General features: G+C 25.8%; 2 protein-coding genes across 3 annotated transcripts in view; both read right to left on the bottom strand.

Moving 5' to 3' along the window:
- The window catches only part of LOC132926709 (solute carrier family 23 member 2), a 36,082-nt gene that overhangs the window by 1,302 nt on the left and 13,508 nt on the right, over window positions 1-21,272 (bottom strand). For both annotated transcript variants that reach the window (XM_060991109.1, XM_060991108.1), the window contains 5 exons: window positions 20,159-20,300; window positions 19,903-20,016; window positions 14,963-15,102; window positions 14,513-14,660; window positions 13,996-14,075 (listed from right to left, as the gene is read on the bottom strand). In XM_060991109.1, the coding sequence (XP_060847092.1) occupies window positions 13,996-14,075; window positions 14,513-14,660; window positions 14,963-15,102; window positions 19,903-20,016; window positions 20,159-20,300 (624 nt within the window). The remainder of the gene's footprint in view (window positions 1-13,995; window positions 14,076-14,512; window positions 14,661-14,962; window positions 15,103-19,902; window positions 20,017-20,158; window positions 20,301-21,272) is intronic.
- On the bottom strand, window positions 166-7,337 carry LOC132927883 (uncharacterized). Its single transcript, XM_060992460.1, has 9 exons — window positions 6,433-7,337; window positions 3,007-3,211; window positions 2,706-2,933; window positions 2,506-2,625; window positions 1,747-1,971; window positions 1,385-1,465; window positions 964-1,193; window positions 730-892; window positions 166-545 (listed from the first exon to the last, which is right to left on the bottom strand). The coding sequence occupies exons 1-9, from the start codon at window positions 6,442-6,444 to the stop codon at window positions 403-405; spliced, it is 1,407 nt and encodes a 468-aa protein (XP_060848443.1). The 5' UTR covers window positions 6,445-7,337; the 3' UTR covers window positions 166-402.

Genomic DNA, 21,272 nt, shown 5'->3' with positions numbered 1-21,272 from the left:
TTATTCCTTAATTCTTTTAACATTGGTTTTTAAAATATGTGTGATTATTGTAATTAAATAAACAAATTCAACTAAAATGTTCATTTATTGACCATATAAATCATACAAATTTGAAATACATATATATAATAATAATATAATATATTTACATGATTAATATATAAATTTAATATAATATTGGAATATCAATATTTTAATTTATATTTATATAATATTATGATCTAACACAAAAATAAAAATAATAACTGGTGAGTAGTATAATATATACCCAATATTAACTTCATTAAAATAGCAAATATTAAATAATAAAAACTGCAAACTTGTAAGATACAAATCTAAGAATTTAAAAAAATGTAAATAATATAATAATAATGATAACATAATCTTTTAAATATATTAACTTCATAAAAGGCTTCTTGAGAGTTTTTCTTGTTTTTGGGATACTTTTTTAATGCGGAATGGAGCATGGGATAGCCAAATTCCTAATGAGTTATCTATTTCTTTTTCAGGAACAACACTGTACTTGACGTTAACTCGTATAGCATCTATAATATTCAAAATACAATAATAATAATATAATATTAGATTAATAAAATAAAATATAGCAAATTTAATAAAATGCAGCATATTTCAATATTTAATTATAATAACTATCAACTACTTATAGTGATTATTTGTTTAATAGTTTTAGTTATATTGTACCAAACAAGTTCAATTTAATATGTTTACCTATAATAACACGATAGGTATTTAAGCCTGAAAAACATAGCTTAGACTTAAATCCATGTAACGAATAATTAGATAGCAAAACATCACTTAACATTCTTGAAACAATTCTTCGAACACTATTTCCAAGATCATTAACATCTATTAACACTGATAATTGAGTAACCTAAAAAGAAACACATTTTACAAGACAATTGTATAATAGAGGAAAATTATAAGAATTAAAAAGTATAATACCAATGTATTTTTAAAGTTTTCATCAGTCTTAATTTTTATTTCCAATGACTCTAATTCATCATGATTTTTAATAGGAAATATGTTGTCAAGATTTGTGATATTTTTGGCTGATGTATTTTTATTAGCCATCAATGTATTAATATTAATACTGTTTGATTGTACAATACTTAAAATGCTGCCAATGTCATATTTCATATTTACCAAAGTGTTAGTAATAAACCGTTGAAAATCTGTCAAATCATTATTATATTATATATTAGCAGGTTTATTTTTCCAAGTTGAAATGTGAGCATATATGTATCATATATTTGATGTAAGAAAAATTTGTGAATAACTTAATATCTTTAGTCAAATAGAATTTTATAGCATCATTAACTATATTATATCTTACTATAGTATATTACTAAAACAGTGCACATACCATTAGATATATTTGGCTGGTTTTGTAAAATTGTAGTATCTTGTGGCAGTTTTAAAATATTAGCTGTAATACCAGATGATCCTATATAGTATTATAAAAAAGAAATAAGTATCTTAATTTATAAAAGAATATGTGTAAATACGTGGGTAGGTACATAGAATATATTATATTGGTTTGATAAAACTATAGGTTTATTTTTTTTTTTTTATACAATGGCAAACTAAAGAAAATTAATATTAATACTTATACTTCTACAGTTTAATCATACGTCATACAATGAAGTTTTTGAACCATAAATTTTACATTTATTAGATTATTTTAAATTAAAATGTAAACGTATAATTATATTATATTATATTTACCTGTGTTTTCAATATTTTGATCACAAAATAATATTTTTTTAACTTTGATACTATTTCGATCAGAACTTGTTTTATATAATAATTGTGTATCCTCATTTTTTTCAACCGTCCAAGTCCCAACAGGAGATGAAATTATATGTTCTATATCATCAATGGGTTTATTAACTAATGAAGAGGCATGTTTTTCAGGTGTTATACAATTAATACCATCAATAACAGATTTGCCTATAAAATAAAAAAGTTACCGTCAGAAGTTTAAATATACAATAACACAATTATTACTAGAAAAAAGTTTCAATTTTAATACAATGCCTATTATAACAACACAAATTTAGTAAGACATGATAATGCCGACAACTTTTTAAGCTTAAATAAAAATAAACATATATATCATAAAAGATATATTAATATAAATAATTAAATACAGTAAATTGTAATTTATTTGACGAGTTACATTAAGTTAAATATAGATTATTACATCTAACATTATATATAATGAAGATTAAAATGATTTATTTAATAGGTAATAATATTAACATATATAATATTCTCTAATTTGCATACTAAGTCAAACAGGGTGTAAAACTTCTTAAAGATTATAGAACAATTCAATGTAGTTTCCTATTTTCTTTTCAAAATTTACTTTATTTTCTTTTTATAATGTTTTAATGAAATTAAAATTTTGTAAATATTTTTATTTTATTAATTTTATATAATTCAAATATTCATCTTATTGATATTATAAAAATATATTTATACTTTGGCTTTTATCGATTTTCCAAAGAGGATCTTTGTCCGAGTCATAAGACACATCATTTGAATCATCAGAAGGTTCAAAAATATTTGTTTCCTCGTTTAAATTAACTGACTGAGAAACATCTAAAAAAAAGTTTTTAGAAAAATACAAATTATTACATACAACTACAAATGAATAAGAAAAAAAACATTTTGAATCTTACCGTGATAACGAGGGGGACAGCTATTAGAAGACATTTTTATTTGTTTTGAATTATTAACTTTTTCAAGTTTTTTTGATTTTATAGTTGTGGCAGGAGACAAACTTTGACCTCTATAATAAGGAAATTTCCTTTTTCTTTTTGTCATACCATCAATAATGTCATCAGCACTTGATAAGTCTGATTTATGCATTGCCAATGGCAATTTTATTTTTGCTTCATTATATGAACCTGAATAATTTGTATAAAACTAATTAGTATATAATTCACTAGATAATCTTTATTAAAATCAAAATTTCTTAACTATAAACTTTATGTCCAATTTGTCTGGATTTGTAAAATATAAAATCATTCATATTTGGCTTAATTCTTTTTTGGACATATTTTTTCGCTTGTTTAGAAGCTTTAGGCCAAGCGCAAGAATTATTTTTTAACCAACAGTTTGGTACCACTTCAACACTTTCATCATCAACAAACTCAACAATAATCCATCCTATTTGATCATCCATCTAAATAAAAAAAAGGAAATAATTCAAATTATGATGTTTTAAATATTTAATTTAATTATGTACCCATTGTTAAAAATATGTTGATATTTTGAAGTAATAATTTATAAATTTATACTGGTAAATGTATATCTACCTATACAACTTATGATTAATCACAAAAATTTTATTTAATTATTTATATTATTTATATTATTTACAGTTACAATTTATTTAAATGTCTGTGTGAATAATGGGCATGGCTATTTTTTTCCCACTATGATGAAATATCATCATTTTTTTTTTAATATCAGATATTGCCCAATGTTTGAGTTGATCAGATAAATTTTTAATTTCAAATATTTCAATAATTGTTGAATTAATGGGATCTACAAAATAGGGTAATAAAATGTTGAACTTTTTTCCAATAAGCATGATAATACCATCTTTTTGAGCAAAATTCATGCATTTTACTATTTCTCCATTTTTGGTTAGTATAAAACTATCACTATCTTTTTTAATTTTGATGGTTAAACTTTTAAATATAAGAGTGTAATATTGTGGACCTATTAAATCATCAACCAGTGGACCGTTATCATGGACATGTTTCAAAACTGGTTGATTGTCCATTAATGATTTATTACTTGAATTATTTAGTGCACATTTTTCATATTTTTCATAATATCTATTAACAATTTGTTCCAAAGGTTTTTCATTTTTTCTAAGATTAGATTTTATTTCTTTCATGTGATTTTCAAAACCAAAAGCTGAACAATTATCAAGTGGACCAAATAAATCATAATCATCACATAAGTGTAATAAGGCATGGACATTGTGTGATACAAATTGTTGTCCATAAATATGTTGAAAGTTCTTGACAAAAAAATCTAATAGTTCTCTTGCATATTGAAGAAGAAATTTTCGATCAGGACTTAATAAAATTAACATTGCAATGTTCAAAACCATAAAATTGGTGTACATTTCTTCACTCAAAATGGTTTTTAACACAACTGGTCCAGTGTATAATAAGAATAAACGAAATTCAGTAGCTTTCCAGCGACATACATCTGGAAGACATCTGTTCTTTCTAGAGAAATCGGAAGAAAGATATGTATTGGATGCTAACAATAAAGTTGATATTTCATTTATTTTTGAAGACCGAAGTCTAACATTTAATGGTCCTTTAATCCAAAGGCTGATGAGTTTTTTACAAACACCTAAGCAAACCAAGTGCATGTAGTCAAGTGAAAAAGATTTTACAGAGTTAAAACTTTGTAATTCAACTAGAACAGAAGTTTGATTTGAAATCTGGTATTCTTCATCTTCAGTATTCAGATATGCATGATGATTTCTTTCAATTGACTTTGTTTGGGAATAAGGAAAACATACTCGATTGCATACATATTCTCCCTCTATAGTGCAACGAGTACATGAATAAAAACCTGTATGACCTTTCACTTTTAAAACAAATGCTTTTGCAGGAGCATCGCAACAAAACAATGTAATATTTACTTTAATATTAATTCCATTTAATATAATACCTTCAGTTTCTAAACGTTTAGCTTCATTAACAAAATCAATTAAATATTCATTGCTGTCTTTTGGTTTTTCAATTCCCCAATAAAGGCCAACAATAAAAACTGATTTCTTTAGTGGAGGTTTAACCAAAATGGAAGCTAATATTGGCCAAAATTGAGAACTACTACTTTTTGAAATTGGTAATCCATCAATTCCTATGACAATTTGAATATCTTGTACATTTGATGGGGCATATAATTTAATTCCTTTTTCTAAACCAAAATGATGATAAACTCCAGGACTGACAATTCGGTTTTCTTTTGATTTATTAATAGGAGTGTTTAAAATTGTGCGGCAATCAATTGGTAAATTATTGAAACAATCATGCATTTTTAAACCTTTTAACAAACCATTAACTGCATTATGAGGAATTTTATAATCTATTGCCCAAGAAGCTAAAAATTCTTGAACTGAAAATTGTTTAGATGAATTTATGAATAATTTATCTTTATTAAATATATGTGTATCTGTTGGCTCATTATAAGTGTTGATAACTGGTAATGGTAAATCAGTTGAAGCATTTGACGGAAACTCATTTGAAATATTGTATTGGTTCTTAGAGCTAGATGTTAAGTTATCATATTTAAACAAAGGCATAAGATTTAAATTATTTATTTCCAAAACATTTTCTGGCGGTTCATATTCCAATGAATTTGAGTGTGAAAGCATTTCCTCGACATCATTTATTTCTTTCATAATCTTTCTTCTCTTAGTGCGTACACTTTCTATTCTTCTAGTAGACATTATGATTCAGTAATCACTACCAAATACCAATAAAAATTTAACAAAATCAAATTTATTATTAAAATACAAATTTTTATTATTATTATACAATGGTAATTTTGTAAGTATCTACCTACCAAAAAAATAAAGTAATATAATATACTTAAATTTGTTCCTATCAAATACACCAATAATACATATTTAATTTTTTACAGTACTAGTTAATTTAGTTTATAATTTACTTATTTAAGTTTAATATCATTTAAATTAATTTATACTTTTTAAAATATGTATTATAATGAGAAATAGAGAAGTATTATGGTAATACAACTAATACAAGTGTTATGGTCACCCAACCAGGAAATCAGCAACAGTTTAAATAAAATATTTATTAGAAGAGTGAATAGATTTGGTATAAATAAACAAAGACTTGATCTTTTTACTATCTTTATACTCTTTTTAGTATGCCAATTAAATTCAATATCTTTTTAATTATATATTATATATTATTTCAAACTTTAGATATTCACAAATCAACAATATGTTTTTTTTTTTAAATATAAACCATTTTAAATTTGTCAATAAATTATGGTAAAATGTATGCAATATATATAGGAACTAATAATTATGATAATTTAATACTATAGTTAGGTAGTAGGTTCCTACAATTAATTAATTATTTTATAGTAGGAAGAACGAGTTAAAAAAACATAGTATAACAATAGGTGTTTGCCATGCTAAATACTATATTAAATTCTAGTCAGTGCTTGAATCGGAAAAGAAAAATCAGGACGTACTATTAGCTGGCATTACCAAATAATGTATGTACCCACCCGTATTTAAAAATGTTTAAATCTACCACTATAAAGCACTATATAGTATATACCTATTATAAAAATATAAAATTAAAATGTTAACTTTATAATTTAATGAATTTCACTTACCACAAACAGCATAAAATCCAATATTTGGTTTTGGTAATAATAGTTCACACTGTTACTGTAGTGTAAACTGTAGTGTGAAAGAAGACACGTATCGTCGTAATGGCGTGCGGATAAATAGTTAAAACGTTAAATCGTTAAATGTTTAATCTTTAGGCACTGCCGCGAACTGGTATCAACACTCCGCCACTCCGCCACTCCGCGTCACAATAATCCGCGTTCAAAAACAATAATATCATAGAATTTTGAGAAATCTAAAAATATATTTTTTGACGGCAAGCTGGGTAAATACAAACTGTCCATAGAGACGGCATACGCGTGTCGTGTACTATCGATAATACTGAGATAAGCATTAAGCACGACTAGTCTTGTTATTTATATAATTTTATTATACAAAATTGAAAATATCCAAGTTATAGTTACGTAGTAATGTGCACAGTTCACCGACGTATAAAATAATATTTAACAGTTTTATTATCATAATTTCATAAGTCATGAACACATGAATTTATATAAAATACCTAAAATAATACTTACCACAAATTCAATTCAAATAATGGAAAATTATGTATTTAATACAATACATAAATTATAATTAGTATCATTTTATTAGATACCTACATTACAGTATACATTAAAATTAAATGGCCAAATGGGTGTATTTGATTGGGAGATGTCCGTGTACCTATATCGATCAAGTCTACAGACCAGGGATTTATATACATAAAGACATAAAGTGTAGTATACTTATTACTTTTTCATTTTAAACGTGAGGACAGCTTTTGTAATACTTTTTACCTATTCCATATAATTTTAATATATTTACTATAATATTCTACTCAGGTTTTTAATTAAATATTATTAAAATCATTTGTATACAATATTTTCAAAACCACATTTTTACAACATTTCTCAAATAATAAATGTAAAATGTTATAGTAACTTTAAAATTATAAAAATTAAAACTGAATATTATGGTAATGTTTAAAAAATGTTTTTCAAATAATGATATCAAATAAATGTTTCTATAATAATATAATAACATTTGTATTTAAATATTTTAACATAATTTAATATACATTATTATTATAATATAAACGTTACTAAATTGCTGTCTGGGTATATACTACTAAAACTTAGTACATAATATATACATGACATATAAACATTACATAATAACACTATAATTTATTATGATTTTATTTTAAAATATAATATTAGTATAGGTACACAAATAAAAAAATAAGATATACTTATAATAATAACATTGTAATAATTCACGTATAATCAGAAATGCGTCGTTCGCGTTTTATCTTATAAATTATGTAGTTAATTAATTGTTAATTTTTATGAAATGGGCTCTAAAACCACTATTGATTAAACTAGTATTGAATGAATTAAAAAATACCTCAATGAAAAACATTTATTATGTAAACAATTTGTAATAATGGACAAAAACTTCAGTGACTTATTAAAAACAATTTCGATTTTATCAAAGTGAAATAAAATTCTTAAAGAAAAAGTTAACGTACTTGAAAAAAAAATAATTCTTTCAGAAAGAAATTCTTTAATATCTCAATTGTTTAATGAAAATTATTTAATACCTGAAGTACTTGATAGACAATTACGTTCATGCGATTTAATCCTGTTTAATTGTAAATTCAAAATAAATTTTAATTAGCTTGGATTTAAATTTTCGTAAAAACTATCAAAATGTTTGAAACCTAAATAACATGATGGGTTCATTTTCACTGAAACGTTGCTCACGATTAATGTTAAATCATATGAAATAGGCCTAATTTGATAAGTTATATTTAGACATGACATAAAGTCTGAGTTCTTTATCTAAAGTCATTGGAGTTCTTATCGCTATCCGAAATTCCTTTTTATCCAATCAAATTATAATCCGTATTATTCGTATATTTATAACATCAGAACAGTTTTTACTCTTATTATACCTAATTATACATTTATACCTAATGGTTCTAATAATTTATACCCAATCGTTCTAATTTATGTGTCTATACTGACTACGAAAAACTTCTTAAATAACATTCTAATACTGATTTTTATTATTACGTGATTACAATCTACATTAAACTTGTAGTAACCCCGATACATACTAATAACTAGAGCCCGGATTTATATGCATTTGCATGTTTGCACTAAGTGTATGCACGTCTATGGGGTTTTAAAATGTCCACGATTCATAACACGCCGAATTTAAACTCCAAATTTTATATTGCATATTTTGCATATTTCGAGGGTTATTGCATATTTGTTCATAAATGCATATAACATGAATATTTAATGGGTTTTTAATAATTAACCACTAATAAATATACACTCGCGTCTCAGCTTACTATGTCGATATCATTTTATAAATAATCACATCGACATCGTGTATTCGCTTATCGTTATATAAGTTATATTTATAAATCTGCTTTTGTTAAATTCCAATATACCGGCGGTCGGAAATTCTCGGCTGCCATGTCGACCGGCACCTAATAATAGCCACCACCCGACACGATATCAATTAATTAATATTTAATACGCAGTTATCGACCATCGTTCGTCTGTCAATGTGTGTGTCCGCAGTTGTGTGTGTTTTGCCTCGTTTGAAAAAAAGACAAAATGCCAAAAATTAAATCTAATTTGAGTTCATCCATACCTCGATGGGTTGAGTTTTACAATCGTGACAAAACTGTATTTACCACTAGTGGATTAGTAGTTTATTGTCAAGTTTGTGATCGCCAGGTGCGTTGTAACAAAAAATTTCAAATAACGCAACATGTAACTACCGAGTTTCATTTGAAATGTTTGAAAAAAAGTTCTAACAATAGTAAACAAATGTTGTTGGGAGATGAAACCAAACCAAAAACATCAAGTTTTAATGAAGATTTGTGTTTGAGCCTCATAGCAGCAAATATACCTTGGTTTAAGCTACAAAATCCAGTCTTCCGCGATTTTTTACAAAATCATACAAAAAAACACATTCCTGATGAAAGCACTTTACGAAAGTCTTTCTTACATCCATGTTATGTAAGAACAATTGAAAAAATTCGAGAAAAAATTGGGGACTCGTATATATATTTAATCGTTGATGAAACTACAGATATCAACGGTAGTTATATTGCAAACCTTTTAGTTGGTGTTTTAAATGAACAAAATCCTAGTAAACCGTTTTTAATTTCATGCAAAAAATTAGATAAAACTAATCATTCGACAATTTCTCGCTTTGTAAATGACAGCTTAAGAATATTGTGGCCTCATGGTGGGAATGATGAAAAAGTATTACTTTTATGTTCCGATGCAGCGCCATATATGATGAAAGCTGGTAAAACACTAAACGTATTTTTTCCTAATATGATACACATTTCATGTCTTGCTCATATGATCCAGCGTCTAGCAGAAAAAGTTAGAGAAATGTACCCCAATGTAAATACTTTGGTAAGTAATTTAAAAAAAGTATTTCTTAAAGCACCTCAGAGAGTAGATGTATACAAAGAAATAATGCCCAGTATACCTTTGCCGCCAGAACCAATACTAACCAGATGGGGGACATGGATTAAAGCAGCTAATTTTTGTGCAGATCATTTTGATGATCTTAAAATAATTTTAGAGAAATTAGAAGATAAAAATGTTGTTAGTATACAAAAATGTATTAATATGCTAAATTTGGAATCTGTTAAAAGTGACCTTACATTTATTCAATCTCATTTTTTTATACTAGTGAAAAGTATAAAAAATTTGGAACATTCTAGTTTAACTTTGTGTGATTCTACTCAAATTGTAAATAATGTTATTTTGGCTATGGAAAAAGTACCAGGACAAAAAGGAAAAATAATTCAAGAAAAATTGTTTTATTTAATTGAAAAAAATGTTGGATTCCAAACCGCGAAGCAGATAACAGCAATTTTGTCAGGGAAAGAAAACAGTATCATGCCATCAAACTTAACTCCTTCTATGTGTTCATGTATGAAGTTTGCACCAATAACTTCGGTGGATGTGGAAAGGTCGTTTAGTACATATAAATCAATTCTAACTGAAAAAAGAACTTCAATGACATCAGAAAATATGGAAAAATATATTATTGTTCACTGTTTTGAAAATTATTAAAAGAACCTATTTTAATATTTTAATTATATTGTTCTGACAAGTTTTAAAATTTATATTATTATTTACTAATGTTTAAAATATTTAATTTTTAAAATATTTGTAATTTTTTTAAGTTATCTATTATTTTTTGAGAGTAATTTCAAATGATCTAAAATATTTATAGAGGATTTTAGTTTTTTTTTATTTGTATTCTCTTTTTTAAGTTTCCTAAAAGTTGTAGATTGATTTAATATATAGCAGTGGATATTTTCAATTTTTTTTTTGTTTTTGATAAAATATTTAGAATTTTCTTTGGGTAAAAGTATGGGTTTTTTAAAAAAAAAAACACATTTTTTAAAGTTTAAAATAATGCATATAATTGCATATTTAGCCACTTTTTCTTTGCATATTTGCATCATATTTGACACTTTTTAAATGCATATAAATCCGGGCTCTACTAATAACTTATCATATTTAAACTTTTTTTAATATAATCATATTTACAATAATAATAAAAAAAAAATTATCCTTGATTTTGTCTTATTCAATTCTTTATTGATTAATATGCCTTTTATTGTTCCTGTTGATTTGTTTCATCTATCACTTAGTGGAACATATACCAATAAATACTTTACTGATTAGAATATTTTCTAAGAATATTTTTTACTCCTACATTAATTATGCAATAAGTAATTTTATTTCAAAAATTCGTAAACATAAGTTATCTCTATTCTTCTTGGTTAAGTAAACAGCTAATAATTTTAATTAATGTAAAACCAAAAGCACACCAAATTTTTAAAACTTTAATGACACTCTCATCCTATTTACATTTTTATAATATTCGTGAAAAATATAAAACTACAAGATATTTTGATTATACATTATTTATTAATAAAACTCAATGTTTAGTCAAAGTTAACCCAAAATATTTTTGCAAAATATAATTTGCCAAACTTAACTAAGCAATTGAATGCTTCTATGTAATATAATAATTTTGAAGCTAGCTCTGATTTATTGATATTTTTAATATATTTAAACAACACTTTTTAAAGTATATTATTTTAATTATTTAACTCATTAATTTAATAAATATTTGTCTCATGGAGGTGGTCCATTAAATCAAATTTTTCCACGGGTCCTGATAATATTTCCTCCAAATTTGAAATTTTTAAAAGAAATTGTATTAATTTTATTACCAATTGTAATCTTTTAATTTAATAATTAATTAAATACAAACAGGTATATTTATACCTGTTTGTATTGAACTATTGAATAAACAAATGGGAGTTTTCATTAATATCACCTATTTTGAAAAAAGGTGATAAATCCTGTCACCAATTATCAACCAATATCTAAGATTTTTATTCTTCCTGAAAATTATTTAATCTTAAAAGCAAAATTATTTTTTCACTTTATAAACATATTCGTATGAATAATCAACATGGCTTTTGACCAAAGCGATCAATCATAATTAATTTAAGTATTCTTATAGTTTATAGTGTTTATACAATAAATTTTAGATTTATTTGTCCTTAAAATCCATGTATACGTGATTTATAGAAATGTTGAAAAAGCTTCCAATAGTGTTCACTAAAATTATATGATTTTAGAGATCCTTTACAATCGTGAATAAACTCCATTCTAACCAATCGTGTCTATATTGTAAAATACGAAAATTGTATACCTGATTTAATAATGTATTATTTGTTAATCCCAAGCTGATCACTTATCTCCAGTTGACTTAGATAATGTTTATAAATGGTGCAACAATAATGGAATTTCTTTAAATATAGATGAATCCATTATGTCGTATTCTTTTAAAAAAACTCCATTTTAATTAGGCTATTTATAAGACAATTCTAACGCATAAAAATATTATTAAAGACCTGTGGTGGATTAACCACTAGGCTCGTGAGGCTCAAGTGGAATATTTGTTTATTTTATTTTTATTCTCAAAAAATGGACAAAAGGGGCTGTAAACACTAAGCGTACCTCAGGGCTCCGTGAAGGTTAATCCGCCACTGTTAAAGACCTAGCAGTTTTATTTAATAAAAAACTATCTTTCACTAATCATAATATAGATTATATTCGTAATACATATTTTATACAACTGAAACTATAAAAACGTAGGTGTAATATTTTAATGACAGTTCAGCAATAAAAGAATATTATATTATGCTTTAGTACGTCCCCATATTCTGTATGCTTCTTTAACTTGGTGTTCAGATAGTTGCTGTCAAAATCAACCTATTTAGCGTTCAAAATATTTTTTTTAGATATTTATCTTGTAAATGAAAATTTTCCTCATTTAAGATATAATAAAAGTTTTATTTTTTCTAATAATTTCATTAAATAAATGATTTAAAGTGCTTAATGGTTAAATTGTTTTATTACTTCATCATTTATAGTTGATTACCTTGTGCTTTTAGAACAAATTAGTTTCAAAAACAAATTCAATTAATTCTAGAAGTTAATATCCATTTTATTTCCATTGTCGGGTCTCATTTAAAATACGCTACAATTATTTGGAACTCCAATGCTATTGGCATTTATAATCGCATTGAAGCGGTTTAAAACAATTTTTTCAATTTATTGGTTTTAAATTCAATATTTCGAGGTCACTTCATTATGATTAAGGTAACATATGTACCTATATTTTTAAATCTCTTACATTTTTTTAAAGATCTTAGAAAAGATTCTTGTATTATTTTTTTAAAAAATAATAATTTTCAATGTTATTTTTACTATTTTTCTGTGTTTTTGTATTATTAGATTATTAAGTATCTTAGTTATTCATTAATTTTATTTTATTTTTTCAAATGTTTATTTATCAAATGTTATATTATATTTTATATGTACTAAATTATAATTTTTATGTAATTGGGTTTTTTACCCGTAAATAAATAAATAAATAATAATAATAAAAAAAATATTAAATAATAAAATAGATGATTCTTCTTTATTAAGTCTTATAATTTTTTAAGTTTTATGTTACAAAATTTATGCTCATACTAAAGACTGCTATTTATTTTAAATAAATTGAAAACTAAGTCGGGCAAGGCACCTAATAGTAAATAGTAATACACTGTACGGTAGACACATTTTTAGTAAGTATTACTGTATTGGAATAGTCTGAATTGATTAGGTACAATAAAATCTGTTTTATCTTCAACGACAAGTCAGTAACTCCATAATTATGTCTAAAGACTATGACATGCTGACATCTAATACACCAGGTACTTATACCATTGTTTTTATACTTAGACCACATATATAATGACAAATTTGGGAAATTTATAACTTTAATTTTAGAAAGATAGGATCAAAATATTAGGTACAATTAACTATCAACAATTATATACTTAAATGCTTAAACTTTTATAAAATAAAAAAATTGGTTTTCATTTGTTGTTTAGTTTTTGTTTTTGGGTAAATTAATTAAAAAATGTAAATACGTAATGCACTTACCAGTGAAAAGAACATTGAAAATCCAATGATATACAAATTCCTCGACGAGTTCAACTGAACGTATTGCAGAGCTGACAAACCTATAAAACCAATCAAAAGTTAATTGTAAATAAATATAAATGTAATAAAACTGAAAACATTGTGAATGTAATTATGTAATTTATAGACTAGTGATAAATGTGTTTTTAGGTTAAAAGTTCCGTTATAGGGATTTATACTTATTACAGTACTTATATTTATAACAAATGATGTCAATATAATTTAACTAATTAATGTTCTGTAACTATCGTTGGTCGTTTTACGATACCACGGCAGCCGAAGTTTGTATTTTTAACTACCATTTTTTTTTCATGAAATAATTAAGTATTGACTGTAAAGCAATTGATAAAGATACATTTTAAAGTATTAAAACTAAAAATTTTAAATACAGTTCAAGATATAAAAAATATTATCTTATGTTGTTCAAAAAATAAATCAGTTAAATTTAAATAAACGTTATAAATATTATAATTATTACCAAATGCACTTATCATTCCAAACATAATGCAAAACATGCCTCCTACAATAGGCTCAGGAATGATTATAAAAACTGCTCCAAATTTATTGACAACGCCTTGAATTAACATCAATGCACTGGCGTATTGTATTACACGCCTACTGCCAATCTACATAAATAAACTTAGGATTAATAAAATTAATACAATTTTTAAGAAAATATCAATATTTGTTTATAAGAACTCTATATCTGCATTGTTGTATCTTCCTTATAAATGTTATTAACGTATAATTTTCTTAACTTTAAATTTAATAAAAACATGTCAAAACTAATTTCAATATTAAAACTAATTTAACTTAATAGGTTTTTCCTAAAATATGTTATTCTAAAGTAAACTTGCTGTTATGGATTTGCAAGACGAGAATATAACAATAAATACGGGATGACATCTTGTATAATTTTTTATGTCACCTTTGTGACACCAATCGCGCCAACATTTTCCCCAAACGTATTGGTACCATTTCCACTTCCCATAATTCCAGCGAATACTGTTCCGAGTCCCTCGAATCCAATTCCTCTGTTGATAGCATGTACCGGTGGTGGTGGAGCTCCTAATATTTAAACACATAAATAAATGTATTTATTCCCTAACTTTAAATATCCTTTATTGTCTACATAATATTATGTGGTTTGTGTTTATAATTTCTATAAAAATATCATCATTAACATTTTTTTTACCTCTTTCCGGCATGGTGGCTAGTACAGCTGATAGGGTTGCCAACCGGCCGGTTTTTGACCGGCCTAGCCGGAAATTAAGGTTGATGGCCGGTTGCCGGTAACAACCCTCTACCGGCCTTTAAAAAACCGGTAATTTAAAATTTATCATTGAGTTTTAACTTGTAAGAAAAATAATAATAATTAGTATTGGTGTGTTTATAAAATGCAAGAGAATTTAATAAACTTGTATTGATTATAAATACTAGTATTTATCACGAACTATGATCATAATCATAGTTCGTGGTATTTTTAAATTATAAATTATAATCAATGGTAAAACCTAATTTACGATATGATAACTATCGAAGTCGGCAATTCTCGGTATTCCTCATCGGCACGACAATATTATTATTAGTAGTCTTTTAGAATAGTATTTATAAACTTATGATACGATATTACGAATTATACAATATATATTTAATGTTACAACACAATCAGTAAATTTAGTATTTAGTTTCCCGTTGGCGTCAGTGCATCACAGTGTAGTATGTACGTATTTCGATCGGGTTTGTGTGTTTATTTTGTATCCATTTTTATTTGTTAAAATGAGTGACAGTGATTCTAATAATTACGATAAACCAACCACCCCATTAAAAAAGAGACGTTTACGAAATTGTATATTCAATGACAATTGGATGAAAGACTCTAGATTTTCTAATTGGCTTGCTAAACATGACGATATAAATAAGGCTCGTTGTATTTATTGTATGAATGTATTTAGTGTAAAATATGACGGCGTTAACGCAGTTCAGTCCCATTCAAATTCGAAAAAACATATTTCAACTGTCCAAAGTAGACAAAAATCAGCGGTAATAAAAAATTATTTTGTTACTCAAGACATAAAAGAGAATGACGCAGTTGCCGCGATAGAACTTAGTAAGTGTTTTCACTGTGTTAAGCATCATCATAGCTATTTATCAACTGATTGTGGCGTAAAATTGGAATTAAAACATTTTAGTGATGCTACTTTGGCCAAAAAAATTAGACTTGGTAGAACAAAGATGGAAGCTCTTGTACAAAATGTGCTTTGTCCTTTTGCAATCGAAGTTCCCCTTAAAAAACTTAAATATCCAATAAATTTACCGTTTTCTTTATCAACTGATGCATCAAATAAAGGCAATCGCAAATTTTTTCCTTTGGCAGTGAGATTTTTTGACTTAGAAAAAGGGGCTAAAGATTATCTTTTGGATTTTTATGAAGAACCCGATGAAACTTCTGAATCAATTTTTAACACTATTTTACGTGCTATTGAAAATTTTGGCTTAGATATTCAAAATATCACGGCTTTTGGAGCAGATAACGCTTCAGTGAATTATGGCAAAAATTGTTCTGTTTACGAAAAATTGTTAAAAAAAAAACCATCCATAATAAAAGCTAATTGTAATTGTCATGTACTGCATAATACAGCTAAGCATAGTCTAAAATTGTTAAAATATGACGTTGAAACATTAGTAATAAAAGTTTTTAATGAGTTTTCTATTAGTGCTAAAAGAATAACGGAACTTAAGGACTGTTTTGAATTTGTTCAACAAGATTTTCATAACGTATTACGTCATATTTCCGTCAGGTGGCTCAGTTTATATACGGCTGTCGATCGTTTAATTCTAAATTGGAGTGCGATTAAAATATATTTTTTAAAAAAAGGTAAAAATAATTGTGATAGAATAATTTGGAAATTTATTAAAGACCAAGTTGATGGACTTTCAAAGCAGCTAACCCTCAGTGAATGCTATATCTGGTTTGTTCACCACATTTTATCAGTATTTCAAAAGTCTATATTGATGTTAGAGAAAAAAAATTTAAATGCAACTGATGTATTTGATATAATGAATGACTTGAGAAATCAAATCTCAAATCGTAAAAATGACGAGTTTTTTGGAATAACTGTTACAACTACATTAAATGGTCTAACATTAACTGAGAAAAATGAATTTAAGACGAGTGCACTTCTTACTTATCAACGGGCTATTGATTATCTTGAAAAGTGGTTTAATTTTGAAAGTTCTCCGTTCAAATTATTTACGTGTTTAAAATTACATAATAAAATACCAAGTATAATGGAGTTATCAATTCTAGCAAAATGTATTGGAATTCAAGTGAATGAAAATGAACTTTACGATGAAATTAATTTATTAAAATTAATGCCAGATAACGTGCTTAATAATTGTGAGTTAACTAGCTCTGAAAAATGGATAAAATTTTTCCAAATGTCATCTGTGGAAGTTCCAAATTTAAAAAGCATTGTGAGATATGTATATTCAGTACCATGTAGTAATGCTTTTGTCGAACGAATATTCAGTCATATGAATGGTTTATGGACAGAAGAAAGAAACAGGCTTGGTGTTGATACGGTAAAAGCAGAACTCGTTATCCAAAATAATCTTCTGTTCTCGTGTTCTGAATTTTTTGACTTTGTTAAGGACCAAACAGATTTGCTAGCTGCAGCGAGACTGTGTACGAAGTACAAGTTTAAGAAATAATTTCTACAATATTTAATATAATACTATTTTCCAAGCTATTTTCATTTTTATATTATTTAAAATAACAAAAGCAATGTTATTATATTAGTTTAACTTATTACAAAACATTACCAACTGTATTCAATTTACTTATTATTTTTAATTTTTTATCAACAAAAGCATTGTTATTTTGTTAATATTTATTATCTACAAATAAAAGAATGGATTTAATTTAAACAATTTTTTTGATGACACGTGAATAATTATAATAATAGTTAGTGGACAAACGAACGTAATTGTTAAGGGGTGGATACGGTTAAAGCCGAATTAGTAATAAGAAAATTATGACCTTTTTTTTGTACCTTGGGCTTTGGGCCGGTATTTTCCTAATTTGAAGTTGGCAACCCTAACAGCTGACCACTTAATTTTTCTGCTTATTGCATGGTGGTTAGTGGAGCTAACCACTTAGAAAATATTTTTCTTTTTTTTTCATTTCATGGTCGTTGTTGCTGACCACCATAGCTGATTAGTTCATATACCACCAGATGACATGGGATTTATCAATATTAATTAATATTAAACACATTTTAGTTATGTTGAATATTCTAAAAATATATTGGTCGAATTTAATTTGTGTTGGTTTTCTCAGGTTATTCATTATCATGTTATCTGTGTATTATGATTATCTTTATTTCCCTTTCTTAGTAGTCTATCTTTCAGTCTAATCGACTTAATTGCTTTACATCGTGTGTAATATCGTCATTTTCGATGGTCAACTGCAATAACCACCACGCAGTTATTGTCTGCATTTATATAATTATACGTAACTATAAATTTAATTTTTTTTTTTACTTTATTTCACTCTTCTAGACTTCCGTAAGTTATAATATACTTTAGTTTATTATAATTTTTAAATTACGTGGATTGTATAGGAACAAATGTTATTAATTTTTTAGAAATGTTGCGACATACTAGAAGTTTAAGTAAAAAAGAAATTGAAAAATATTTAATATTTGATGATATAGCATAGCTAACCACCTTAAAATAGCAAATTACAAGGTTAAAAATTAACTAAAAAAGTTTTTAGTGCTATGATTATTTGTTTGGTAAGTATATATATTAAATGTTAAAATAAAAAAAAAATTGCCTAAGGTACCATTTTCATTTGCCACCCCGTGCCTGTAACTGTACTTGTGGGTTTTGATTTTGTAATATCTGAGATAAAACTAACTTAAGTTTACTTTTTTGAAATTCTTATGGAATAAATTCACAAAGTAAAATTGATAAAAATATTCTTTTTCATATAATTATTTTTTATTGTAACCATCGACAAACTTAGTACCTATGTGTTTTCCGTCTTATACACGTAAAAAATTTACGAGTCTATATACCGGTTTATTATTAGTATTACCTATTAGTTTATTTATATTTAATTTCAGAAAATATTTACTTATCATCGAATTTGTAGTGGAGAATATTAATTGTGCTCGAATATATTTATTTTAAAACAAGTTTTATGCATTTTAATAAATTAATTATTTAAGCTATTTTAAATTATTTTAATAAATTAAAATATGAAACATAAAACTTTTTGCTGAGAACAGTTTATGCGTATCTACTTTAAAAATTCAATAGTAAAAACCTGATACGTAGATTTGCTAGTCTGATATATGTGTAAGAAGTAAAACTTGCAAGTTTAATGTCCTCTGAAAGTCTAATGTTATAATTATATTATCTATGTTATGTACTCGTATGAAATCATAACCAACTAGTTTTTTTTTTCTCGATTTTTTTCCTATAGTATCGTAAAATTTCGAAATTCTAAACATCGCGTTCGTAATTGTTACCAAATTCGGTCTGAAATCATTTTTATTTTTTGAAGGTTTAACTTAATTGTCAAAAATTTGAAAATGCCACAATTGCCACAACATACCCACTTTATTGCCTGCCCACCTAACTCAAACTTTTATTATTTATCGGACCTCAAAGATTTCGTTCACCATATTCAATTCTTGTATGGTCAATAGTGTACATTGTATAGCACCACACTAATTTCAGTATTATACCCATGTATCTCAAAAAACTTAATGCTCTATAATATACCGTTACAAAACCACATAATAGGATAAGCATGAAGTATGAAACAGCTATAAATTATTTTATTTGAATACATACCACACATTTTAGCTGTTGTCGGATAGTAGCTTATGGACTCGACAGTACACGCCAGTACGCCAGCCAACATGCCTATTACACCGGCTACGCTGACGGTTGGCCAACCCCATTGACCTTTGAAATTCAACATAAATACACAAATTTTAACATATGATAAATACTACTATACTAATAACTTACGTGATATGTATATTATTATAAGTAGATACCTAAATTTCGCCTAAGTGTGATGTAAATTTAATTGTATTTTAATTACCAGGGTACGGCACTCGGAACCACGACGAATCACCTATAATCCGAATCTTGACATCAGTTCTGGCCGGATGTCCAGTTGGGAAGTAGTCGTACATGGTTAACAGCGCGCACAGAATCCACATAATCGTTATAGTTAACAATACCTGGGATGAAAACATAAAATATAATTATTAATCATCGTCTTATGATAATTTTATAGACATTCATTTGTTGCTGTATCATATGATATTCAGAATTTATATAATTTATATTTTGTATATTTTCAATAATTTATTCATCTCTATTTATCTTTATTCAGTCTCTCTTTTTTATCATACCTATTGGCGCATAAAGTGACCACAGCAATAATAAACAACCTTTGTCGCTGTATAAATAAATAAATTTGTATCTAGGTGGACTGTATGATAAATAAGACTAATAAATTGCAGTTTTAATTTTATTACCTGGCTAATTATACTATAATATAATAATGGCAAAATAATAAAACTGCCTGATTGGCAATATATTCAAACAACAAAGGAATAAAACAAATTATGTAATAATTATATAATAGAAAATAATGACTGTCTAATAAACAAAGAAATATCTATGAAAAAATAATGACTCCATAAGTCCAATAAATAACAAAATATCTTTGAAAAAAAAAACAATAACTCAAACAGCAAACATTATATATATATATATATGTATATATGCCTTAGGAGGTAGTGATAAACAATTTTGGCCTTAGGCGGATTCAATAATAATGATAAAAATACAAATTTATGGCCTCAGGCGGTTTCAATAATAATAATAAATACATTTTATTAATGTATAAATATATAAAATTAATTGTTTGCGCTGCAGCTCATACAATCGAAAATCATTTCTGCCAAAATACATTTTCCGGTATCAATAGTTAGACCACTTTTTTAAGTGATTGAAAAATACTTACAAATTAATTAATGTTATAATGAAGTCGTTATACATTTTAAACAGATAATATTGGTATCACTTTTGTTAAATGTTATAATTGTTATCTTATTCTAATGCGTAATAATAATAATTATTATTTATGTTACTATATAAAAGCCGAACGACGAAAAGTTAAAAACAATAAAATAAAATATTATATA

Source organism: Rhopalosiphum padi, chromosome 3 (genome assembly GCF_020882245.1).
Source record: "Rhopalosiphum padi isolate XX-2018 chromosome 3, ASM2088224v1, whole genome shotgun sequence".
NCBI lineage: Eukaryota > Metazoa > Arthropoda > Insecta > Hemiptera > Aphididae > Rhopalosiphum > Rhopalosiphum padi.
Note: the sequence above shows the minus strand (reverse complement) of the source record. Positions and strands in the feature narration are given on the sequence as shown.

Excerpts from the sequence above, each read along its gene's own strand:
- LOC132927883 (XM_060992460.1), bottom strand. Across the intron at positions 2,626-2,705 it reads CTGTCCCCCTCGTTATCACG|ATGTTTCTCAGTCAGTTAAT; the intron begins GTAAGATTCAAA and ends ACTTTTTTTTAG. Across the intron at positions 1,972-2,505 it reads GAAAATCGATAAAAGCCAAA|GCAAATCTGTTATTGATGGT; the intron begins GTATAAATATAT and ends TTTATTTTATAG.